This window comes from Otolemur garnettii, unplaced genomic scaffold, assembly GCF_000181295.1.
Source record: "Otolemur garnettii isolate 467f Iridium unplaced genomic scaffold, OtoGar3 scaffold00011, whole genome shotgun sequence".
Classification (NCBI taxonomy): Eukaryota; Metazoa; Chordata; class Mammalia; order Primates; family Galagidae; genus Otolemur; species Otolemur garnettii.
In genome coordinates, this window is record NW_003852406.1 from 2,045,833 (window position 1) to 2,072,663 (window position 26,831).

General features: G+C 38.2%; 1 protein-coding gene across 4 annotated transcripts in view; it reads right to left on the reverse strand.

Annotated features, from left to right (window-relative positions):
* Positions 1 to 26,831, reverse strand: part of SECISBP2L (SECIS binding protein 2 like) — a 59,279-nt gene that overhangs the window by 17,891 nt on the left and 14,557 nt on the right. For 3 of the 4 annotated variants that reach the window (XR_002771952.1, XM_023510083.1, XM_012801781.2), the window contains 12 exons: positions 25,826 to 26,055; positions 25,542 to 25,566; positions 25,077 to 25,192; positions 18,238 to 18,372; positions 16,925 to 17,005; positions 16,219 to 16,386; positions 15,943 to 16,084; positions 10,218 to 10,387; positions 9,016 to 9,148; positions 6,103 to 6,265; positions 3,423 to 3,643; positions 1,383 to 1,537 (listed from right to left, as the gene is read on the reverse strand). Coding sequence is in view for 3 of the 4 variants with exons in the window: in XM_023510083.1 (XP_023365851.1) it covers positions 1,383 to 1,537; positions 3,423 to 3,643; positions 6,103 to 6,265; positions 9,016 to 9,148; positions 10,218 to 10,387; positions 15,943 to 16,084; positions 16,219 to 16,386; positions 16,925 to 17,005; positions 18,238 to 18,372; positions 25,077 to 25,192; positions 25,542 to 25,566; positions 25,826 to 26,055 (1,739 nt within the window). In the remaining variant the exon portion in view is untranslated. The remainder of the gene's footprint in view (positions 1 to 1,382; positions 1,538 to 3,422; positions 3,644 to 6,102; positions 6,266 to 9,015; positions 9,149 to 10,217; positions 10,388 to 15,942; positions 16,085 to 16,218; positions 16,387 to 16,924; positions 17,006 to 18,237; positions 18,373 to 25,076; positions 25,193 to 25,541; positions 25,567 to 25,825; positions 26,056 to 26,831) is intronic. The other variant, XM_023510082.1, reaches the window with a different exon arrangement.

Genomic DNA, 26,831 nt, shown 5'->3' on the forward strand with positions numbered 1-26,831 from the left:
AAAAAAAAACAGACAAACTATCTGGGTGTCTATAGTCCCAACTGCTTGAGAGGCTGAGGCAGGAGGATGGCTTTGAGCCCAGGAGTCTAAGGTTTCAGTGAGCTAAATGATGATGCTGCACTCTAGCCTGGGCAAAGAGTTAAGACCTTGTCTCAAAAAAACAAACAAAAACACATTTATCACCTGCTTACTCTCAAGTAATGTGAAAGGTATCAAGGATACAAAAGACAAGGGGTCTGCTGCCAAAGAATTCATAGTTAAGAAATATGCATGAAGTGCAGCAAGGCAGTGTGTTACACTATACCATGAAAATCATGAACTACTGTGGGAGCACAGATATTAGTTAAATATATACTCATAGAAGAGTAGAGGGACAGATAGATAACTTCATGGATGGTGAGAAACCAAATGGATGGCAGGAAGAAGGACAGGCATATATGGCAACTGGACAGGAAAGGACACTTAAATGTATAAAAGTATTATGGTTGGGAAGAGAGAATATAGGCCCTCAATGATACCACAATGTACTCTAAAATTAACTTCATTAAAAAGTCCTAAAATATTGAGTGGTGCCTGTGGCTCAGTGGGTGGGGTGTCAGCCCCATATACCAAGGGTGGCAGGTTTAAAACCCGGTCCTGGTCCCAAATTGCAACAAAAAAAATAGCTGGGCTTTGTGGCGGGCGCCTGTGGTCCCAGCTACTCGGGAGGCTGAGGCAAGAGAATCACCTACGCCCAGGAGTTGGAGGTTTCTGTGAGCTGTGTGATGCCACGGCACTCTACCTAGGGCAATAGAGTGAGACTCTGTCTCATCAACTAAAATATCAAAGTTGATGACCATTACTCTAAATTAATAACCTTTATATTATAAGCCTCTATAGGCAAAGTTCTGTTATTAATTAGCAGGCTGCCAGAAACAGAGGAAAGCATCATAGGTACAGAATTATTGTGACAACTCGTTTTAGGAATTTCATTTTCTAAAAAAAATCCCCTCCAATTAAAGGATTCTTTTCTCCCCTGACTGCTAGTCACACAAAATATATCCATCATAGACTAAAGAAATTATTTCACCTTGCATAATATCAGGTATCTTTAACTAGCAGTAAAATAAATTATCAAGTCCTACACAGTTGAGCCCAGAAGAAAAATACCATCTCTGGCAAAAAATAGGAACTAAAAGCCTTTCAAAATGCTGTAGGATTAACCCATGTAAATGTTTTTTAACTGCTAAAAAAGAAATTCAATACTCAAAAATTTTCCACTTATTCTTTGAAAGTCTCAACTCTTTCAAATGCTTAAACATAACACTGTCAGATGTCAACAGAAAATGTACTATTCAGGGGATGTGTGGGGGAGTGAGAGAGTGTGTCTTCTAAATTCTTACCTCAGCACCAAAGTAATTGAAGATCCCTACTACACTAACAGGGACCAGTTTGTTCACACAACGTCCTAGAGCTTTTCTTCCAAGGGCAAACACAAAAGGAATTTCTTGTTCCCGTGCCATGGCTATAACATTATAGAGAGCCTCATCCAGGCCACCTGAGAAAATCAAAACATGTAGAGATTTTAATTTAATTAGCCCCTAAAAGGAGCTAATATGGCACCCAAAAACTAAAGAATAAAACATCACACCAAAGGACTTTGTGAATGCTTGTAGCACTTGTACTATTATACACATTTCTGACACTACATACATATATATGTATATGTATGTATGTATTTTCTTTCTCCCCAATTAAATTTCAAATTCCCTCAAACCCAGAATTTTTTTTCTCCATGGGGATTAGCATAGCAGGAATCAAATTTCATTTCAACAAATATTTATTACAAAGAAAGTAAACTGTTAATTGTGGCTAATTCTGTCAGCGCCCATAGCTCTGTGGGTAGGACACCGGCCACATACTGAGGCTGGCAGGTTCAAACCCAGTCTGGGCCAGCTAAAGTCAATGATGACAACTGCAACGACAACGAACAATAGTCTGGCATTGTGGTAGGTGCCTATAGTCCCAGTTACTTGGAAGGCTGAGGAAAGAGAACTGCTTAAGCAGACCTCAAGAGTTTGAGGTTGCTGTGAGCTGTGAAGCCATGGCACTCTACCAAGGGTGATATAGTGAGACTCAGTCTCAAAAAAATAAAAATAAAAAATAAAAAAATTGTGGGCTCCACGCCTATAGCTTAGCGGCTAGGGAGCCAGCGACATACACTGGAGCTGAAGGGTTTGAACCCAGCCTGGGCCTGCCAAACAACAATGATAACTACAACAAACAACAAAAAAATAGCCAGGTGTTGTTGGCAGGTACCTGTAGTCCCAGCTACTTTGGAGGCTGAGGTAAGAGAATCGCTTAACCCCAAGAGTTTGAAGTTGCTGTGAGCTGTGATGCCACAGCACTCTCCTAAGGGCAACATAGTGAGATTCTGTCTCACAAAAAAAAAAAATATATATATATATATGTATATATATAGTGGCTAATTCATTTTTTCAGTCTTTCAGCTCAAGTAGTGACTTATCACAATGCAACGAGATCAATTATACATTACTAGTTTCACCAGTATCCTCTATTTTGTATATGTCTATTACAGCTACTTGATGCATCTGTCTACTCCAATCAACCTAAAGTTGTCCGTTAAAAAGGACAAATGAGGGTGCATAACATGGTTCAAAAATCTTTTTTGCTAGCTTACCCAAGAGTTTCTATATGTAACTTTCTGAGACAAATCCACTATAACTGGTGTGGGACCCTTTCTTTTTTTTTCTAATTCTTTTTAAGAAGAGAGACACATCAAGGAAAGGTAATACAAAAATTATAGAAGCCAAATAGATTTGCAGAGGTAAAGAAATATACTCTTTTTAGTTCCCACTCTGATCACAACAGAGGGGACACTTTCATGAGCCCAAGTGAAATCCCTCAGTAAGAGTCCATACATGAAGATTTTCTTTACAACCCAATTTTATTATACTACTTAATTTCAGGTAGTATAAGAATTCGTTTTCTGGCTCAGCACCTGTGGCTCAAGCAGCTAAGGCGCCAGCCACACACACCTAAGGTGGCGGGGTTCGAATCCAGCCTGGGCCCGCCAAACACCAATGACGGCTGCAACTAAAAAATAGCCGGGCATTGTGGCAGGTGCCTGTGGTCCCAGCTACTTGGGAGACTGAGGCAGGAGACTCGCTTGAGCCCAGGAGTTGGAGGTTGCTCTGAGCTGTGATGTCACAGCCTTCTACCCAGGGGGATAGCTTGAGGCTCAGTCTCAATAAAAAAAAAATTAAAAAAAAAAGATTTCATATTCTTTTCTCATGCCCAATATTTTGTTTCATACCTAAACTCTGCTAAGAAAGATACATGGCTTACACTTTAAATTCACTGTATATCCCACAAATATACCAAGTAAATACCAAAACACTTCAAAAGCAAAAAGTACATACCTTTTGATTGGATTTTTTCACAGTTTGGAGAAATTATAACACACTTGATCTTGTTTAATTTCATATGTTTGGTAACCTCTCTTAGACCCATAACCAGCCGTCTCCTTGCTTTTGCTCTTACAGGATCCTTTTGGTAGATGCGTTCCTGGAAACTGACAAGCTCTTGGAGAAGAAGAGTCACACATTCATCGATCTCTTTACAAAGAACCTGATTACAATACCTGTAAAGGAAACCAAAAACGGGTAACTTCATGCTAATTTATTTTCCTGCAGTAATAAAACTGCATTAAGAAAATATCTTTAAGAGAAAATAAATCCTGTAAAAAGTTTTCATGAAAAGGCAAATTTTTTTTTTTTTTAGAATCTCATTCTGATACCCTTGGTAGAGTGGTGTGGCATCACAGCTCACAGCAACCTCCAACTCTTGGGCTCAGCCTCCCGAGCACCTGGGTCTACAGGCACCTGCCACAACACCTGGCTATTTTTTGTTGTTGTTGCAGTTTGGTCGGGGCCAGGTTCAAACCTGCCACCCTTGGTATATGGGGCCTGTGCTCTACGCACTGAGCCCCTGGCACCACCCAAAAAGGCAAGTCTTTAAAACGTCTCAAATCTTTCAATTAGAAAAACACAACAGTGATAATATGTCTTTGTTTCTGAATTTCAACACACTGGCTTTTATGTGAAGGATAAGTTAACCTCAGGGAAGTACTATATCAAATCCTAATTGCTAAATTCCTAAGTATATATATCAAATGTTAGCCTGCTATTAGATAAAAACAGGTATAATATTTTTGGTGAAGAAATATAAAGCTATTTCATTGTAATGAATAACAAATATGCTTCTAGTACGAAAAGAAATATAATTTCTAACTGAATGTCCTAATACCAACAATTCATCCTCTGAACTCAGGTAATTGACTTTCTCTGGGGATTGACTTTCTCAACCATAAAAATAAGGAGTTAGGTAACATGGCCTCAAAATTATGCTGAAGCCAAAAAAGAGGCCTTGAGGTGAAAGTCACATGTCTTTATAAGAGACAATGCAACTGAATAGTCTCTCTATAGCAGTGGAGAGACTAATGCCATGGCCCTTTAATACAGTTCCTGTGGTTCACGATCCATAGGTTGAGAAATGCTGTTCTATAGTATTATGTGTGGCTATAATGTAAAAAACAGAAAGGAAGAAGCATGAGGCCACTATTGTATGAATAGCGGTTTCTGGGATAAAGATGTCATTCACGTATACTTCTTGCATATGCTTTCCATCTTTTCTAGTTCTCATCCCTCATCTCTACTATAAGCAGATACTTAACAAGAAAAATTGGCATAATTACGCAAGCAAATTTGTATTTCTAAATTAGATTATATGGTGAACAAAAAGTCTATTCCTTCCCTTCTTCAGTGAAAAAAAAAAGTTTGGAAAATTTTTTTGTGTGAAAATGCTTAATTAATTGCAAGTAAGACACTACTTCAGAAGAGAAGATTTGCTAGACAGACTGAAGAAAGCATAAAGTAGACAAAATTAAAGAATGCAATCAAAGAACAGAATATCCAAAAATATAATTTGCATCGTTCTTTTCTCCTTTTTTTCATTCAAGCTATTTATTTCATACATATGTAATGTTTTATTCCCCAAACATTTCATTTATTCCACATCTGTTATTTGACATTTAATTAATTTCTCAAAGCTAGGCAAAAAGTATTTGCTCAAAAATAATGATAAGGAAAAGGAACAAACCAAACCAATGTGGTTTAAACTCACACAGATAATAATATCACTCTGGGATTCTTTCATGTCATTTTTTTTTTTAAAGTTCTCTTTATTTTATTATTATTATTTGAGACAGAGCCTCAAGCTCTTGCCTTGGATAGAATGCCGTGGCATCACAGCTCACAGCAACCTCCAACTCCTGGGCTCAAGCGATTCTCCTGCCTCTGTTTCCCAAGTAGCTGGGACTACAGGTGCCCACCACAATACCCGGCTTATTTTTTTTTTTGGTTGCAGCTATCGTTATTGTTTGGCAGGCCCAGGCCGGATTCAAACCCGCCAGCTCAGGTGTATGTGGCTGGTGCCTTAGCCATTTGACCCACAGGCACCAAGCCTCATATGTCATTTTTAAAGGTAAAATTAATTACATAAATATTAAAATGCTAAAATTCTTCACAGCAATAACTGTCAAATTAAGGTCAGTCATAGATGGGGTATTACAGGTATATTCTGAAATTCCATAATTATTTCAATTCTAAAACTTAGAAATATTTGCTTAAAAACAAAGAGCTTTAAATAATAGGTTCATTTTATGTAACAGTGTATAGAAACCTGTTATTAATTAGTTAGAGTGGTGTTTTTGAAGGGCCAATACTATAAACAAAAAAGGTAAAAGGTGTTTGGAGGGGGAAAACTCATAGTAAGACATTTTATATACGGGGCCAGATTTTAAAAATAGAAACACTATCTGATATAAAGAGAATATATTCACTGTCAATTACTTTCACATGCACACATGTACACTGACATAAGGCAATGCTTTACATAAAACCAGCTGTGAAATAAAACCTGAAACACTTAAAGATCTTTGGTGTTCTGTTTGCTCAACTCCCTGAGTGACAATGGAAATACCAAATTTGGACTATAATCAACATCTTTAAATTATTCAACTTCAGTGAGTATAAAACTTACTCTCTAAATCTTTTGCTGTGAATTTTAGTTATTGTCGAAGACGCCATTGGACTGCCTATTCCAGAACTAGCAGGAGAGCCTTGTGATACAGGTGTCATACAGTACGGAGAGTTCTGGCTTGCTGGAGAGAGAGAAGTATCACTGGGCATGCTCAGTCCAGTATCTGTGGAGATGTGGATGAGGGAAAGAATTCAGAAACTTCAAATGCTAAAAAACTCTATATTAAACAACATAAGAATGGCAGTTGTTTTTGGGGTCATTCCCAAATTCTCCAGAAGCTAACACTTTTTTTTTTTTTTTTTTGAGATGGAGCCTCAAGCTGTCCCCCTGGGTAGAGTGCCATGGCCTCACAGCTCACAGCAACCTCCAACTCCTGGGCTCAAGTGAGTCTCCTGCCTCAGCCTCCCAAGTAGCTGGGACCACAGGTGCCCGCCACAGCGCCGGCCATTTTTTGGTTGCAGCCATCATTGTTGTTTGGTGGGCCTGGGCTGGGGATTCGAACCCGCCACCTTAGGTGTATGTGGCTGGCGCCTTAGCCAATTGAGCCACAGGCGCCTAGCCAACACATTTTTTGTTTGTTTGTTTCTGTTTTGAGACAGAGTCTTAAACTGTTGCCCTGGGTAGAGTACTGTGGCATCATAGCTCACAGCAACCTCCAATTCTTGGGCTCAAGTAAGAATTGGCTGGTCTCAAACTCGTGAGCTCAAGCAATCCACCTGCCTTGGCCTCCCAGAGTACTAGGATTATGGGCATGAGCCATTACACCCAGCCTCAACTGGGTTTTTTCATGTCACACATAAATATTTTCATACACTGCAAAAATGAAGTCTTCCTATTATCTATTAAAATATATTCTTAGCTGGGTGCAGTGGTACACACCTATAACTTCAGCTATTCAGAAGGCCAAGCCCAGGAGTCTGAGGCCAACATAGCAAGACCCGGCCTCTTTAAAAATACAGTAGAACCCTGTAAGTTGATCACCCAAAGGACTGTAACAAACTAGTCAACATACAGAGGTGATCAGCACAAGGAACTAGGCCTACTGTTCCAATACATACACATGGTACATGTTTGGTTTATTAGGTCAACTTAAGGAGGTGGTCAACTATCAAATTATGTATATAATTTGATAGATTCTCCTAAAAATCAAGCACAGACCAGATGTTTCCACAGAGAAAAGGCCAAATTACCAAATTATCTAAAACATATCTTCCTGTAAGATTTAAATGAAGAACAAAGATCTGCACCTCTTTCTAAATCATATTACCCATCCCCTTCTTTTCTATTTTTAGAATTCATTTTCTTTTTTTTGAAACTGTCTAGCCCCCCGCCCCCATATATCTTCTCCCTACCAGATTATAAACTCTTTGACAGCAGGACTTATCCACTATGTATCTTTATTACATTCTCCCACCTTCCCACTCCCACAGTAGTTACTAAAATACAAATGGTAGGTGGGGGTGGTGGCTCACGCCTGTAATCCTAGCACATGGGAGACTGAGGCAGGTAGACTGCCTGAGCTCACAGGTTCAAGAACAGCCTGAGCCAGAGCAAGACCTCATCTCTAAAATTAGCCGAGTGTGTGGCAGGCACCTTTGATCCCAGCCACTTGGGAGACTGAAGCAAGAGAATTGCCTGAGCCCAAGAGTCTGAGGTTGCTGTCAGCTAAGATGCCACAGCACTCTACTGAGGGCAGCAAGGTGACAATCTGTCTCAAAAATAAATAAATAATAAAATAAAATGGTAGGTGTTCAATAAACATTTGCTGAATGAATGGTGGATGGACATGCCTAAATACAAGAGGAATCATATTAAAACAAGTACAAAGAGAAATCCTAACCAATTATGTCCTAGTAGAACAAGTCTTAGAAGTATACTCATTTTTCTAAAAACAATGGAACACTGTTTAATCTATGTGTAAATCAGATTTAAATGTATTCCAAGAAGTTGAGGAATATGTACCAGGTGAAAAATCCTCCTTCTATTATAGTATAAATATTAGAAGAAACCTACAGTTTTGCTTAGTGACCCACTAGAATTCTATGTATTGGCTATTTACTGTACAGGACTAAATTTTACTGACCAATTGGACTCTGCTTTGCAATTCTCTGTTCATTGTGGTATATATATTAATTCCACAAAAGCAAGAAAGAAAATCAACAAAAATGACTTAATGAAAAATAGCCCTACAAAGAAGATAAACCAACAGTATTTTGAATATAAAAGACGACGAAATGAAAAGAATTGTTGAGAGTTCTGGAAGAGATACCATGTATTAGTGAGATCTTAATTTTGAGGGTTTACTACAAATTCAGGATTTAAGCCTAAAAAACATCATAAGCCTACTATATAACCTGTCTTCACCCTTTAACCATCTCCCTACCAAAGCACCTTCAAAAGAATCTACTCTCAAAAATAAATTTATATAAAAGCTCAGACAATTAAGTTGGCAAACTCATCCTAGAAAAAGTGCAACACACCTCGTAGCTGAATTACCAGTAAGGTCACTTTCGAAGTTCTCCATTTCAGAAACTATGCACTGAAAACTGCCTACTCCATGCTTCAAAGCAATCTGGAACTCTTTATCTGGAACGGCCATCAGAGCTGGTATGATATGAAGTCTGACAATCAAGTTCATGAATACATCCTAGAAAAAATTCTACATAACTCACTGCCAAATGTCACTAGTCACTTCTGAAATACTTGGCCACCTGGCGACTATAGTGATATTCAGCAATGAGGTATACAGCACTTTTTCTAGGCTGAGCTGGTGAACTTAATAGTCCAACCTCATAAACTATGGTATACATCCTCTAATTAGGAGTGTAACTAGTCATGGCTTACCCTGTGATTAAACCCATTCCATGACAGGAGGACCACCACATGGAAGGAAGGAAAAGTGGACTGCCTTACCTTCTTGGGAAACAATTTCCTGTGGCAAATCATCAATAAAATCCAAGTGCATTTCTGTTGGTTCCTCAGATCCCAAAAGATTGTGGTCCACAGTTAAACGCCCCTTCTTTTCCTCTCTTTCTTTTAAAATAACCTAAAAGTCATACGCCTTTAATTACTGATCACTCTTCAATCATGTAATGAATATTTATAAACAAGGCATACATGTTCATCACTTAAACATGAACATGAGGGGTTGAGGTGACTGTCAAAAATTTAAGAGTAATTTTAGGCACTGTAAGTTGAAGGAAATACTATATACATATTAAAGGGAACGTAATTAAGTTATAGAATATATAACTATCAACTACATCTGCTTCATTCTTAAATCCCAGTGACAAACTAGAGAGTTTCCAAAAAATAGATGAAACCAGGTCATATACTTGCATTTGTCTTACAGTTTATAGTTTCTAATTTTTTATTTTATTTATTTTTTTGAGACAGAGCCTCAAGCTGTCGCCCTGGGTAGAGTGCAATGGCATCACAGCTCACAGCAACCTCAAACTCCTAGGCTCAAGCCATTCTCTTGCCTCAACCTCCCAAGTAGCTGGGACTACAGGCACCTGCCACAACGCCTGGCCATTTTTTGGTTCTAGCAGTCACTGCTGTTTGGCAGGCCTGGGCTGGATCTGGATTCGAACCTGCCAGTTCTGGTTTATGTAGCTGGCGCCTTAGCTGCTTGGGCTACAGGTGCTGAGCCTGTTTCCAATTTTTTAGACATGTATTATCTCATTCTTAGGCTCCTAATAATAATAGTGAGTTAAACAACTTATCCCTAATTTATAGAAGAGAAAGATGGGGGTAAAAAGTTATCCTAAACATAGCAAATACTGACATTAGTACTGAAATCCTAGGATCTAATGTTTCTGGATATTAAATGATTGACTTTTTTTTCTTTTTTCTAATACCCTTAGCTACCTTTATTAACTCTATTTTTTTTTTAACCTTATAGAAAGAACTTATTTTCCAAGGCCTTCTTCCAAACAGAAAGGCAGTCATGATGCTGAAAATAATCCAGAACTTCAAATCAACTAACTAGTCATCATAAAGATGCATACCTATGAATATTTCATAGGCATGTGGCTAAAACACAACTACTTTTGCGAAACAAACTTAAACCCTTATTTACCATGTAAAATAAACACCCCCAAATTTTGGTTTACCTTTTTAAGTGCTGTGGGTCGTTTTAGTTTTGCAATTTCCTTCTCTTTTCCTTTTTTTGCTTTAGAGGGAGTAATGTCCATAGAATTAAAGGATGTCAAACAAGGCTGACTTTTTGTTAAAGGTTTTCTGTTAGTAGAATCTTTAGTGTGAAAAGAAGCTGCAGTAACCACTAAAACAAACAAGAACATCAGTTTAACCATCACGGCCAATTCCACATACTTTTTTTTTTTAATTTTTTGAACTAATGATAAGATTTTTATTGGCTCTAATTAAGTCTTACTAGTTTTTGTTTATTTGTTTGTTTGTTTCAGTTTTTGGCCGGGGCTGGGTTTGAACCTGCCACCTCTGGCATATGGGGCCGGCGCCCTACTCCTTTGAGCCACAGGCGCTGCCCCTAATTCCACATACTTTCAAAATTTCCAATGATAAACCTAAACAACATCCTCTCCCCCCATGAAAGAAGACACAGTAATAGTAGGAGCACGACATGGTTATAAGGTGCTCCTCACATACAGCTTTCATCTGCCTTTTAGCCTCATATAAGAAGACTCAGCCAATGGAATTAACCAAATTAGAGCTCCAAAGCAGGAACAAAAAAATTAGTTCTACTCTATCAGACAAACCACAAACATGGCAATACTTTGTAACTGGTCTTCAGTAGGACCAGTCTACCTTTGAAATTTCAAACTTCTGGCCAGGCGCAGTGGCTCACACATTTAATCCTAGCACTCTGGGAGGCCAAAGTGGATAGGCTGCTTATGTTCAGGAGTTCCCCAGCCTAAGCAAGAGCAACATTCATCTCTACTAAAAATAAAATAACTAGCCAGGTGTCATGGCAAATGCTTGTAATCCCAGGTACTAGGGAGGCTAAGGCAAGAGGATCGCTTGAGCCCAAGAGTTTGAGGTTGCTGTGAGATATGATGATGCCACAGCACTCTACCCAGGGTGACAGAGTGGGACTCTGCCTCAAAAGAACAAAAACAAAAAAACTGCAAAACTTTGCACTTCCTCTTATTCCCACTACATTTGTTATTCACTCTTATATAAGTTACATGACCTATAATATAACTCCTCTGATTTTAGTGTCAGTAAAGAATGGTGATCCCTCTTCCCCACTGAGCTGCACTCTTAGTACTATTCAGTAATTCTTTTATGCCTGCTTGATACTCTTATTCTCCAGTGACCACTCTCAATCCATTACCATTCTTAAATCAACAATCTCAGTCCTCTCATTGGAACAGAGTTTTCCTCCCACTTCCCTGAGATAGTATCCAATATAAATTTATAAACCACTGAAAGGAGGTGGCAGATATTCTTACTCCTGTCCAATGCTCACTAATTACCTCTGCTCTTAATATTCCATATCAGCAACTCCACGATCCTGCTCTATTCCTATCCCCTTGTCATCTTTTGAGTTCCTCCTTGACTCTTGACTCTTTTCCCTGACCTCCTATAACTACTTAAAAGGTTTTTTTTTGAAACCGAGTTTCACTTTGCTGCCCTGGGTAGAGTGTTGTGGCATTATAGCTCACAGCAACCTCAAACTCTTGGGCTTGAGTGATTCTCTTGCTTCAGCCTCAGCCTCCTGAGCAGCTAGGACTTCAGGATCCCCCTACAATTCCCAGCTATTTTTCAGAGACAGTGGTCTCATTCTTGCTAAGGCTAGTCTTTAACTTGTAAGTGCAAGCAATCCACCCACCTCGGCCTCCCAGAGTGCTAGGATTACAGGTGTGAAACACCTTGCCCAGCCCTAAATCTCCCCTATCTAAAAGAAACAAAGGGGCTAAAAAAGGCAAACCAGCAAAACCCTTCCCTTAACTACTTCCCTTTAAACTAAGATGCCATCATCCCCCTTTCCTTCCCTGTTAAACTTCTAAAGATTTCCTCTCATCATCACTTCCCAGATTACAATCTGACTTCTGCCCTCCTCACTCTCTTAAAACTTACTACCGTGCCCCCCAAATAAGACACTGTCTTATATTTATTTTTTCTCAAGAAGACACACTAGGGCTTATTTTCAGGGGAAACATGGTATCAAGACCACACATAACACTGCAATTGCCAAATAAAATTCTCTGCATCTTCACTCTATTCTAGTTTTCCTCAGTATTGGGTACCAAGGGCTGCATCTTTTTCCTCGAAATTCTATTCTCATCTTTTGTGACATTACACTCTGTTATTTCTACTCTCTCACAATGTATTTTCCAGGCTCTTTTTCCTTTTGTCCTTTAAATCCGAGCATTCCACAAGCATTATATCCGTGAACATCATCTTCCTAATTTTTCTTTCATTCAACAATCTCTATTTGAAACTTACTGAGTTTCTAACCTAAACTATATATTCATAACTAAGTGCTAAACAGGAACCACCAGGATCTCCCTTGACAGCATTTAAAAATACTGGGTGGACTTAAAGTTCATGTGCAATTTACTGTGTGAAACTATTTAAAACTGCACACGAATTTTATGTCCACTCAGTATAATAGGGCTGGCAATCCGATCTTCCAAGCAAAATTGCTCTTCTATGATCCCCAACTTATATAGTACCATCATAGTCCTTGCCATGACCACAGTCCTCCTAGGCAAAGACAGGGTTATCTTTGACCTGTTTTCACATTCCATTATTTTAAAATCCTATCAATTCCTTACAATAATTTTTCTTTTTTTTTTTTTCTTTGCCTCAGCCTCCCGAGTAGCTGGGACTACAGTGGCCCACCACAACACCTGGCTATTTTTTTGTTGCAGTTTGGCAGGGGCCAGGTTCGAACCCACCACCCTCGGTACATGGGGCCGGCGCCCTACCGACTCAGCCACAAGCACCGCCCAACAGTCATTTTTCATCACTACTGTAGGCTCATCCTTTTCTTGAATTTCCCAAAGGTTTTCTTTGTAATTAACACTTTCCAATTTAAACACTGGTAAGAGATTAGAGGTTAATCTCATTTCTATCTGCCAATCATCCTATTCCCTCTTCAAAGCCTAGTTGAAATGCTATCTTTTATGAAGTCGTTCATAACACTTTCTTTCTTTTTTTTTTTTTTTTGAGACAGAGCCTCAAGCTGTCCCCCTGGGTACAGTGCCATGGCATCACAGCTCACAGCAACCTCCAACGCCTGGGCTCAAGCGAGTCTCCTGCCTCCGCCTCCCAAGTAGCTGGGACCACAGGCACTGACCACAACGCCTGGCTATTTTTTGGTTGCAGCCATCATTGTTGTTTGGTGGGCCTGGGCTGGACTTGAACCTGCCACCTTAGGTGTATGTGGCTGACACCTTAGCCACTTGAGCCACAGGTGCCGAGCCCATAACACTTTCTTCGTATCATCTCATTGAAAAAAAAAAATCACACTTTCTTCCTCAAGCACATGAAACTTTGCTAGTATTATGTCTTTCCTCAGAAACTGCTATTAATTAATTATTTACATTATAAACTTTTTTTTTTTTTTTTTGGGAGACAGAGCCTCAAGCTGTCCCCCAGGTAGAGTGCTGTAGCATCACAGCTCACAGTAACCTCCAACTCTTGGGCTCAAGAGAGTCTCCTGCCTCCACCTCCCAAGTAGCTGGGACCACTGGCGTTCACCACAACGCCTGGCTATTTTTTTTGGTTGCAGCCATCACTGTTGTTTGGTGGGCCCAGGCAAGGGATTCAAACCCGCCACCTTAGGTGTATGTGGCTGGCACCTTAGCCACTTGAGCCACAAGCGCCGAGCCATAAACTTCTTTTTGACCAAAGGTATATCTTAATCATTCCTGCAATTCCAACAGTTCCTGAAACCATGTTAGCATATAGACATTTGCATCTGTATATATTAACATTTGGTAAATGAATGAAGTTGTATTAATTACAACAAGCTATTTGAAGTATCATAGGTTAACAATCTTCTCTCAATAATACTAGTCAACATTTATTGGGTGATTATTACCCAGATACTCTAAGCACTTTACATGTATAATCTTATTTAATCCTCAAGACAATCCTGAAATAGTACTACATGTATCACCATCCCCATTTTAATATAAGGAAGCTGAAGCAAAGAAAGGCTAAGTAATTTACCAAAGAAATACATGGAAGAGCAGGATTCAAACCAAGACAGCCTGACACCAGAGCCACTACTTTTAGCTACTAGACCATACGGTCAAACTACTTCCAGAACACTGCAAACTCTCAGTTTTATTCCTCATTTTTACGCTTAGTGATATGTTACTGCTACTCTCCCTACCTCAATAACATGTAACTCTAAATCTTAGTATACCTCTGACATGATTTTTATTAAACAGCTGCTCAAAGTGAAGGTTTATAGTGCATGGGTAACTATGCTCTCTCATTTCTTCCAGGTTTAAACATTCTGCACATAGGATTAAAATTATACAGTTATTTATCTTTTCTATCTAACAAGATATCATCCCTTCACATAGAAACAGTTCTATAACAGAAAATTCAATTCTGCCTCTTAGCAGCTGTGCTTTTTATTTTTTACTGTTTGGGATTCATTGAGGGTACAAAGAGTTAGGTTATACTGATTGTATTTGTTAGATAAAGTCCCTCTTAGAATTGTGTGGTACTCCCAAGGTGTGCCATACACTGTGACACCCACAACCCTTCCCTCATTCCCTTGCCCCATTCATGAGTAGTGAGTATTAGCTCATTTACTGCCTTAACAGCTGTGCTTTTTATTGGTACCTTTCCCTTTCCTTTGTCCTATTCCTCATTCTCTTTAAAGAAAAAAAAAAAAAGGGCAGTGCCTGTAGGGAGGAGTAGGGTGCCGGCCCCATATGCCGGAGGTGGCAGGTTCAAACCCAGCCCCCAGCCAAAAACTGCTTTAAAAAAAAAAGGCATGAAGAAAAGAAATGAGAGAGCATATAAGAACAGCTGAGCTCTAAATTTGACAAGATTTACTAAAATAGAAATATAGAAATTACCGCTTCAATAAAAAGCCAGATTACTTTCTCATACGTGCATGTACATTTACACATAATTTGCTCAAAACTCTTGTTTACCATTTAGTTTGCAAAAATTATCCATCATCATAATGGATAATTTAACAGTGAAGAGGGTTAAATTACTTGTGATTTTCATTTCAACCTCTGGAGAAGAAAAAAATTTGGTTGATTCAAAGCCTATCAAGTAACACTGAAGCAGAAATCTGAAGAACCTGAGGGAACAAACTATACTGATACCCAGGAAAAGAACATTCCAAGAAAGAACAGTAAGCCCAAGGATACTAAGTAGGATCACTCAGGGTGTGTCTGAGGACAGACAATGCAGGTAGAGCAGAATGCGTCAGGAGAGAAGGGTGATGATGGCGACAAAGACGCAACAGGGTCAGCTAACATTCCTTAGTCAGGACTTCGACTTGACTCCAAGAGAAATGAAGATCTACTAGAGGGTTCTGAGCAGTGCAGTGATCTAACCCAGCTTGTAGTTTTTAAAAATCGCTCATTTGAACATAGACTGGGGGTTAGAGAAAGAGAAAGGCAGGTAGCAGCAAGGAGACCACTATAGTGTCAGGAAAGGAGAGGATCTGGTAATTAGATTATGAACATACATGTTTTTAAGAGACAACAGTGTGGGCTGAAGGACTAGATATGGAAAGAGAAGGCATATGGACAACTTCAGGTTTGAGCTAACTTGGAAAAAATATATATGTAACTTAAAAAATTTAGATTAACAATATCTAAAATATATTACCAAAGCCACATAGCAAATCATGCAGACTAATGATATCACCTGTATATGACAGAGGTCTGGTATTAGTAATTTGCCGTGCTTTCATTGCTTGTTGTTGTTTTTCCAAAGCAGCTAACATGTCTCCCAAATCTAGCTGCACAGGTGTTTTATTCTTTTTTCCAGCTGCCTTTGATAAAGCTTCCTGTGAGTGAATAGGAAAACATTTATTTTTTAGTACAGTATGAAAGTGTAAGATGACCATACTTATCACTCCTTCAATCCACTCCCCCAATCTAACAAATAAACAATCATGTGTTCATACAAATGAATATATACCTGTAATTTTTTTTGCTCCATACTTATTTCTGAATATTCTTGAGCTGTAGCAAGGGCTGCTGCTAAAGCTTTTTTCTTCTGACTTTTTGCACGTTTAGGTACTGAGGTGGTAATGGGAATTGGAGTCTGAACTATATTGATTGGTGAGTTTTCGGGTAAATCATCCAACTATGATAACAAAAAAAAAAAAAAAGAAAGAAAATTCATTAGTGTTCCCATTAAAATTTAACCATAAGGAAAAATGTTCCACAATGTTGGCTGCTCTACATTATAACAGGACTAGGCTCTTTAAAAAATTCAACATCATAAAAGAACAGTGTAAGAAAGTGGGATAATTTTAGACTGAGAAATAATAAAGGGATAAAACAGCTTAATGCAGTGAGTTACACTTGCCTATATCCTTGATGGAAATAAAATACCTACAAAGTAAAAGTTTGGCAACAATTAGGGAAATTTAAGTACAGACTCTATGTTGTATGTCATTTAATGGTATTTTCTTGTCTGATAGTACAAGTGTGGATTTAATACCAAAGTATCTTTGTTCTGGCTATGTTGAAAAGAAATGTTAAAGGTAAGAACTAAACACTGCCCCTTATCTACCATGCTGCCTATGTGTTTTTATCCTTACTTTTAGTATTTCTTTTCAACATAAGCATAGTTGAAAAGATGTTCTATTTTGCTTATCTTTTTAAAATAAATCACTTACAACTTTTGAAGAAAGTTTCTGTTGAATATTTTCATCCTTAGTATTTCCATTCTCATTTACTTCTTGAAACCCATCTTCTTCCTGAAACAGGTATTTTAAGTAAAACAGACTTAAAGGTAAACTCCCCCCATCCCCCAAAACAGCTTTTTTATAAAGCTTAAGAGTAATGAAGGTCAAGGTGCTGTGGTTCTTAGTACTTTGGGAGGCTCAAGTAGGAGGATCGATTGAGGCCAGGAGTTTGACCTGAGCAAGAGCAAGATCATAGCTCTATTAAAAATAGAAAAATTAGCTAGGGGGTGGCACCCGTGGCTCAGTGAGTAGGACACCAGCCCCATATACTGAGGGTGGTAGGTTTAAGCCCAGTCCCAGCCAAACTGCAACAAAAAATAGCCAGGCATTGTGGTGGGCACCTGTGGTCTCAGCTACTCAGGAGGCTGAGGCAAGAGAATCACCTAAGCCCAAGAGCTGGAGGTTGCTGTGAGCTGTGATGCCACAGCACTCTACCAAGAGCAACAAAATGAGACTCTGTTTCTTAAAAAAAAAAAATTAAAAAAGAAAAATTAGCTAGGTGTGAAGGCAAGGTGCCTGTAGTCCCAGTTCCTTAGGAGGCTGAAGCAGCAGGCTCACTTCCACCCAGGAGTTTGAGGTTGCAGTGAGCTAGGCTGAGGCCATAGTATTCTAGTCTGGGTGACTGAGACCCTGTCTCCAAAAAAAACAAAACAAAACAAGAGTAATGAAACTATTTAATAAAAATCTTATTTCCAAGAAAACAGATTTAAGAGAATAATATTTTTATTAAATCACACAAATAATTTTTATTTTTTTGGCTGGGGCTGGGTTTGAATCTGCCACCTCCAGCATAGGGGACTGGTGCCCTACTCCTTGAGCCACAGGCTCCACCCATAAATAATTTTTATTTTATGTTATTTTTTTTTTCTTCTCCAAAACCCTCCTGGCTGGCAGCACAAATTAATTTTTGTTTACTGAATAACAACAAAAATTAAAAACAAAGGTTTCATACTAAAGTTGACATGAAATCAAGTTCTACCTCTACACATTACCTCAAAATGATGAGCTCACATGGCAAAAATTTATAAAAATAAATATTAATAAGATTGTTAGATTAAATATATATAACCAAGACAAATAAGAATGAATCGATATTTCTAAATAATTTATAATCCAATAGTGCAGTCACACATTAAGATAGTGTAAAGACATAATAAGTACTCATCATAATGTTTACAATTAAACTAATTTCTTAAAGGCAGTATTTGCTATAACAGTTTACAAATAGAGTTTGAAAAAAATACCTCAAAATATAAAGACTCAGAATTTGGGTCACTTCTATGGGATTGACTAGGGTTTAAATGCTTATTATCTTGTCTCTTTTGCAAATTCTGTCTTCTTTCTGAGGAAGTACTGTGTCCTCGGCATCTGAATCCAACCTAAGTAAATCCCAGAAGGGAAAGAAAATCTTATTATTTTTAAGGAAATGTTTTAAAGTATAATGTATTTGCAGAAAAGCACACAAAAAAGTATACAATTCAATAAATTTTCACAAAGTACATAATTTATTTTAAAAGGTCAAAACATCTGACAAAAATTACTACGTATAAGGAAAATATGAAAATGAAATAATTTATGCATGTTCCTTATTTCTCCCTGTACAAGAACATTTATTATCAGCTTTATTCATAAAAGCCAAAAACAGGAAACAAGCCGGATGGCCTTCAGTGGGGGAAGAGTTAAATTGACTGTAGTATGTTCATATTACAGCACGGAGGTCAGCAGTCAACCACAAAAAGGAACAAACTACAGTACTGATAAACCCAACAACCTGGATGATCTCAAGAGAACCATTCAAATGAAAAAAGCCAATAGCAAAAGGACTACATGGGTTCATGGGTTCGTTTATACAACATTCTTAATGACAAAGTTATAGAAAGGCAGAATAGATTAGTGGATCCTAGGAGATAAGGATCAGCTTGAAGAGAAGGGAAGAGAATGTGGCTATGAAAGGGCAACGTGAGGGGTTCTTGTGGTGATGAATCTGTTCTGTGTCCTGACTGTATCAATGTCAATATGTGGATTGTGACACTGTACTATAGTTTTACAAGATGTTACCCCTAGAAGAAAAGTACATATTATTTCTTTATATATTAATATAAGTCTCTTGATGCCTATAGTTTATTTTTAAAAAAACAATGAAACCGAATTCCTAGGAAAAACTATTTAATAAAATCTTACTTCCAAGAAAAGACTTAAAAGAATAAAATTTGTATTCAATCATATTAATTATAATCCTATGTATGGACTGAATGTGTATGTCTCCCAAAATTCACATGTTGAAATCCTAACCCACTGTGAGATAGTATTTGGAGATGGGGCCTTTGGGAGGTGAACAGGCTATGAGGGCAGAAGCATCATAAATAGGATTAGTGATGTAATGAAAGGAACCCCAGCGAGTTCCCTTACCCCTTCCTCCAGGTGAGGATACAGCCAGAAGATCACCATCTATGAACCAGACCATCACCAGACACTGAATTTGCCAGCACCTTGATCTTAGACTTCCCAGCCTCCAGAACTGTGAGAAATAAACTTCTATTGTTCATAAGCCATCCAGTCTATGGTATTTTTTATGGCAGCCTGAACAGACTGGGACATCTAATTGCTCACAAATGTGCAAAATATTCAACTGTCCATAAGGACAAGAAAAAAACATTTAGCATTCTAAGAATCTTAAGACATTTCAAGTTACTTCTCTTAAGTATCCAAAGCCACTAATATTAAATAAACTGGCTATCTTAACCAGAATACTTAAAAGAATTAAATATGGTTTTCATGAACAGCTACCCAAAAATTCTAATAAAGAACAGAATACGAACTAAACCTAGAGAGAAGGTGCTTGGATTCTGAAATCAAACATATGCACATAAAAACCTAGAAGCACCTGGCATCTCCAAAGCTTGCGGCTACATGAGTCAGTATATTTGCATTAATAGTATCATAAACACTAAAACAACTTTCTTTTAAAACAAATGCAACTTTGTTCTTATACTTGCAAACAATAAAGCACTGGGATTAAATTAAAACTCTCAAAGTATGGCTTGGCGTCTGTAGCACAGGGGTTACACCGTCAGCCACATACACCAAGGCTGGCCAGCTAAACAACAATGAGAACTACAACAAAAAAATAGCCTGGCATGTGGCCAGCGCCTATAGTCCCAGTTACTTTGGAAGCTTAGGCAAGAGAATCACTTAAGTCCAAGAGTTTGAGGTTACTGTAAGCTGTGATGCCACAGCACTCTACCAAGGGCGACATAGTAAGACTATCTCCAGAGGGGGAAAAAAAAAACTCTCAAAGTAATGGTCCCAACAAAGTTCATGTGAACCAAATATGCAAGTATTCCAATAACCTCCTGAATAAAACAATAACTAATCTTGATATCTAAATACTTTTTGTCAGCTCTTCTAAGAGCTCTGTTGATAGAAAGTGGGCATATTGAACAAAACAAAATAGAAGCTACAGCTGCACATAATGTATTAAAATCCTTTAATGACTAGCACAAAGTTAATTTTAAAAGATTTAAGTTTTCATACCTCAGTTACAATAACAAAAAAATACTAGGAATTGACATAGAGAACACATAAAAACTTATTTTAGAAAAACTACACCACTTCTGAAAAACACAAACAGATGACTCAAAAATAGGAAAATAAATTCTTTCTGCTTAGAAAAGATACCACATCATAAAAACACTTGAAGAAATTGGCCTGGGCAAATATTTTATGAGGAAGACCCCCCTGAGCAATTGAAGCAACACCAAAAATACATTACTGGGACCTGATCAAACTAAAAAGCTTCTGCACAGCCAAGAACACAGTAAGTAAAGCAAGCAGACAGCCCTCGGAATGGGAAAAGATATTTGCAGGTTATGTCTCCGACAAAGGTTTAATAACCAGAATCCACAGAGAACTCAAACAGATTAGCAAGAAAAGAACAAGTGATCCCATCACAGGGTGGGCAAGGGACTTGAAGAGAAACTTCTCTGAAGAAGACAGGTCCACGGCCTACAGACATATGAAAAAATGCTCATCATCTTTAATCACCAGAGAAATGCAAATCCAAATCACTTTGAGATATCACCTAACTCTGGTAAGAATAGCCCACATCACAAAATCCCAAAACCAGAGATGCTGGTGTGGATGTGGAGAAAAGGGAACACTTCCGCACTGCTGGTGGGAATGCAAACTAATATGTTCCTTTTGGAAAGATGTTTGGAGAACACTTAAGAGAACTAAAAACAAATCTGCCATTAGATCCTACAATTCCTCTACTAGGTATATATCCAGAAGACCAAAAATCACATTATAACAAAGGTATTTGTACCAGAACATTTTTTGCAGCCTAATTCATAATTGCTAAGTCATGGAAGAAGCCCAAGTGCCCATCAACCCATGAATGGATTAATAAATTGTGGTATGTGTATAGCATGGAATACTATGCAGCCTTAAAGAAAGATGGAGATCTTACCTCTTTCATGATATGGATGGAGCTAGAACATATTCTTCTTAGCAAAGTATCTCGAGAATGGAAGAAAAGTATCCAGTGTACTCAGCCCTACTATGAAACCAACTTATAGCTTTCATAAGCTATAACTCAATTATAGCCCAAGAAGGAGAAAGGGGAGAGGGAGGGGACAGGAGGGGGAAGGATGAGTGGAGGAGGGTTAATTAGTGGGACCACACCTATGGTGCATCTTAGGAGGGTACATGTTAAATTTACTAAGTGTAGAATATAAATGTCTTAACACAATAACTAAGAAAATGCCATGAAGGCTCTGTTAACCAGTTTGATGAAAATATTTCAAACTGTATATAAAACCAGCATATTATACTCCATGATTGCACTAATGTACACAGATATGATTTAATTAAAAAAAAAAGACATCATAAAGATAGTTGATTCTCCCTAAGTTTATAGATCAAAGAAAAGACCAGTGGAACAAAATAGAAAGTCTAGAAACAGATTCTAAAATATGTAGGAACTTTTTTTTTGAGATGGAGTCTCACTCTGGTGCCCTAGGCCAGAGTACTGTGGCATTAGCCTAGCTCACAGCAACTTCAAACTCCTGGGTTCAAGTGATCGTACTACGTCAGCCACCTCCCAAGTAGCTGTGTGCCACCACACCCGGCTAATTTTTTTATTTTTTGTAGAGATGGGGCCTCGCTCTTGCTCAGGCTGGTCTCAAACTCATGAGGTCAAGGGATCTCACATCTCAGTCTCCCAGAGTGCTAGGATTACAGGCCATTGTGCCTAACCTAATATGTAGAAATTTAACAAGTGATAAAGGTGGTTCTTGCAAAACAGTGAAGAAGAGAGAAACTTTTCAATAAATGGTGTAGAAAGATTTGAAAAATTAAAAAAAAAGAGGACACATATCTCATACCATACACCAAGAAAAACTCCAAATGTAATAAAAGAATTAAATGTAAAAAAATAAGACCATAAACATATTAGAGGACAACATAGGAAATTCTTTTATAACTTTGGTGTAGGTGCAGGGCTCTTCCAAGTATGATTTAAAACCCAGAAGCCATTTTAGAAAAAAAAGACAGGCTCGGCACCCCATAGCTCAGTGGTTAGAGTGTCAGCTACATGCACCAGGGCTGGTGGGTTTTCACTTAACATGTGAAAGCTAAAAAAATTAATCCCATTGGAAGACAAAGAAAGGTTGGTTAATGGATGCAAAATTATAATAGTATGTTCTAGTGTTCAAAAATACTGTAGGGTGATTGTAAGTTAACAATAGTTTATCATATGTTTTCAAACGGCTAAAAGACCCCTTCTTCTTTTCAATGTCCTCAACACCACAAAGAAATGATAAATGTTGGTGCTAATAAATATGCCAACTATCTGGATTTGATCCTTACATATTGTATGAGGGATACTATGAAAGTTTTGAGACACACAAATAAAGAAACGTAAAATCATTTTGTTACTATATTTTCTCAAAATAATCTCCACAACATTCTATGCACTTCTACATTCTTGTAAACCATTTTTGAAAACACTCTTTCCAGTCATTTTCTTCAAGTGCTGCAAGCTCATTCTTGTATGCATGAACATCTTCTTCAGGCTGGAGAACTTTCTTCTGCACATGTAATCTTCTGCAGGGAACAGGAAATAACCACATGAGGCCAGGTCATGACCACAGAGCACGTGAGTTGTGAGTTTAACCTCTGTGGACCGCGAGAAGGGAACAGTGATGTTGGCTGAGCGGGTGAACACACTGTCATGATGCAAGATGGTCTCCAGCATTCCTGTCCTTGGCCACTATTCTTGAAGCTTCCTTAAAACTTTTGGCAGGCATACTATTGTGTATCACTGAACAATAATGATCCTTTGTTCCACCAGAAGAACAGCTGCCACATGACCACTTTTGGAAAAGAAAGTTGCCACCACTTTCTTAGGGCCGCTTCACTTTTGTTGGTGGATTTTCATTGAGAAAAATTCACTGTCGACTGATGCTTATTCTCTGGACCACACTGGTAAATCCAGGTTCATCACTAGTTACACTGCCAGAAACACATCTAGACTTGCCTGCATCAAATCTGACCAGCATTTCTTCACACTATTCAACATGGATGCACTCATCTGTCAAAAGTCAGATTGGTATGAAACTTTCCTAATATGAAGAAAATCATGCAGGATTATGGATGGCTGACAGCCAGCCACCCCACCTGTAGTGCCTCTTCAATGTCCCTAAATGTCACTTGTTTTGGTGAACCATTTTTTCCACAGTGGCAATGTTCTCCTCAATCACTGTGGTTGCCAGACACTCACTTTTCTCATCTTTCAGTGAAATTCAACCTCTTCTAAATTCTTGAAACCACCAAAAAATTGTTACATGGAAAGGAATAAGGTCCCTGAAAGCCTATTACATACAATTAAGGCTGTGAGACTCATTTAACCTACTTTTAAAATCATAGATAATCACATGAAAAGTGCTCTCTTCCTAGCTCCACAGCTGATGTCAACTGAGTGCTACACAGACAGACACAAATGAGGCCTCCCAGCAACAGCCATAAGCTAACAAGTTGAAACTTCCATGTATGAATCAGAAAGGTGACCACTGTTAACTGTATTTATTTCAAAACTTTCTTAGTGACCTTGGCATAGATACCTGAAAATACCACATTGGGCCCCATAGATACATACAATTATTATGTATCAATTTAAAAAAAAGGAAAAAAGTTCCAAATTTTGAAGCATTTTGAATTTTGGATTAGGAATATTCAACCTATACTTCATCTCAGGGAGGCAGAGGTATAGGCAAGTGGTAGCAAATCTAACCCATCAGGAACTTGCTCTTATTTCAGTTTATCCACAGGCATCATAATCATGATAACTTTAACTCTTCAACTCGTTTTAAGGAATCCAGGAAGGCTACGTAAAAAATGAAAAAGAAAAGTGATGACAAATAAACAACTCCCTGATTTCACAGCCAGCCTAGTTAACCAATGCAGGAAGACAGCTATTGGAAGCTCATGGCAATAAAAAGCCCAGTCTTCTGTACTGCAGTTAGATTTTGTTTCTCAAGGCCTTCAGAAAGCTGCCCAGTCTGACTACATTATGGCATGAGGCAGCCACCACTATGGCACCACTGCTAACACAGAAAGTATTTATAGTCAAGTAAAGACACATGGACAAGACCATAATCCTTAAGATCAAAAAAATCAGTATTTAAGGCATAAAATACTTTTAAAATTTGTATAAGAATTGAAAAAAGACATGGCAGAGAAATGGGATTAAAGAGCACACCTATGCCAGTGCGGTGGCTCACGCCTATAATCCCAGCACTCTGAGAGGCCGAGGCAGGTGGATCGCCTGAGCTCACAGGTTCAAGACCAGCCTGGGCAAGACGAGACATCATCTCTGAAAATAGCCGGGCATTGTGGCAGGTGCCTGTAGTCCCAGCTACTTAGGAGGCTGAGGCAACAGAATCGCTTAAGCCCAAGTGTTTGAAGTTGCTGTGAGCTGTGACACCATACTGAGGGTAACAAAGTAAGACTCTGTCTCAAAAATAAATAAAAAATAAAATAAAGAGCACACCTAATCAATATTCTCCAACCTAATTCCAATTACCTGTGAATTATTTCTTTGTTCAGCTTGCCTTCCACCTCTAGAAAATGTCTGATTTTTTTCCATCCATGGTTTTTTCTGAGTTGTCTGGCAAGTTACATTGGACCAATTTACACCACCTACAACAAATGAGTTTAAAAATATAATTTACTTATAAAAGATGCCAAAACCTAAATCGCCCCCTAACTTCACATATTGAAATCCAGTCACTATAAATGTAATATTGAAAAATCATTGTATAAACTCTAAGTGGTATTCTAGTTCCCAGTAATAACAGGTGTCATCTTGTAGAATACCTCCAAGCTAGCAATTTCTCAATTTGATTGGAAAGCTACTTGCAAACTAACTTGAATCACTGGAAAATTTCTAATTTTTCTTTTTTCCAGTATCAGCAAACCTCATGCTTAAAAGGAAAATCCTAACATGAACAAAGAAATATGGCAAAAATGCAATATAGAAAATAAGTACCTGTACACATAGATGATTCCACCTGCTGAAAAAAGAAATGAAAAAAGAATTATTTTCTACTTAAGAGTCAACTTTATGTACTTTGCAAAACAATTCATAATTTAGTCAAGTGTGAAATGTGCTTATTGTAATTTTATAATACTTAAACTTACTAATAAGATATACAAAATACCTTTTTAACTATCCTATTATTATAGAAATTGTTAATGAAAATAGATACTTCAGCAGGGGATGCAAATACTGATATCAATGACTGATAAAGAAATCAAGGCAATGTTACACACATTTATGGTCCCAGAATCAGGATTTCTCAAAGCCCCAGCTGCAGGCTGGTTGTTGCTGTGTTTGGGACTGCAGTAACCACTATCGCTGTCAATGTCGGCTTCACTAGCCCCCTGCTCACTAGAAGATTCCGCCGTGGGATGGGACGCTCTTCTCCTCCTGCCTTTGGATTTCCAGAGCATTGTGGCAGTGGTCTCTGACAAAGACTTATTAGCAATATCTGATGGGAAATCTACAAAGGCAAGCAAAGTGTGACAACTCTTTGTGATGAACAAATTCATAAATTCTTATTAAATTATCATTAAGGTTTTAAGAAAATACATTACACTGTGATTCTTTCCCATAGCCAATGCAAGCATTTGTTAAGAGTCTGTTAATCTCACAGCTTCATGTGTTTATGTTTTAACCACACGATGACTGTGCTACCAGCAAGGTTGTTTTATAACTAATTCTCAGATCCTTTCTCTCCTCGTAATGGATCTAATCAACTGTAAAAGGATAAATGAAGAGATCCCCCAAAGAAAAGGCATAGCCCAAATGAAAAAAAGTATAAGTCATTTTATTTTATTTTATTTTTATTTTAGAGACAGAGTCTCACTTTACTGCCCTCGGTAGAGTACTGTGGGGTCACAGCTCACTGCAACCTCCAACTCCTGGGCCTAGGCGATTCTCTTGCCTCAGCCTCCTGAGTACCTGGGACTACAGGTGCCCGCCAGAATGCCTGGCTACTTTTGTTTGTTGGTTTGTTTGTTTTAGTCTGTCCGGGACCAGGATGGAACCTGCCACCCTCAGTATACGGGGCTGGCACCCTATCCACTGAGCCACAGGTGCCCGTAAGTCATTTTATTCACTTCAACCCAAACTTTATTTCAGCAGTCGCTGTAGAGAGTTAAGAAGCAATTACGCCTTGAATAGCTCTAATTCTTGGCTTTGGATCATTAGTAAGGATTTTTTTTAATAGTGTAGATAAGAATATTCATTCTTTTTTTTTTTTTTTTTTTTGAGACG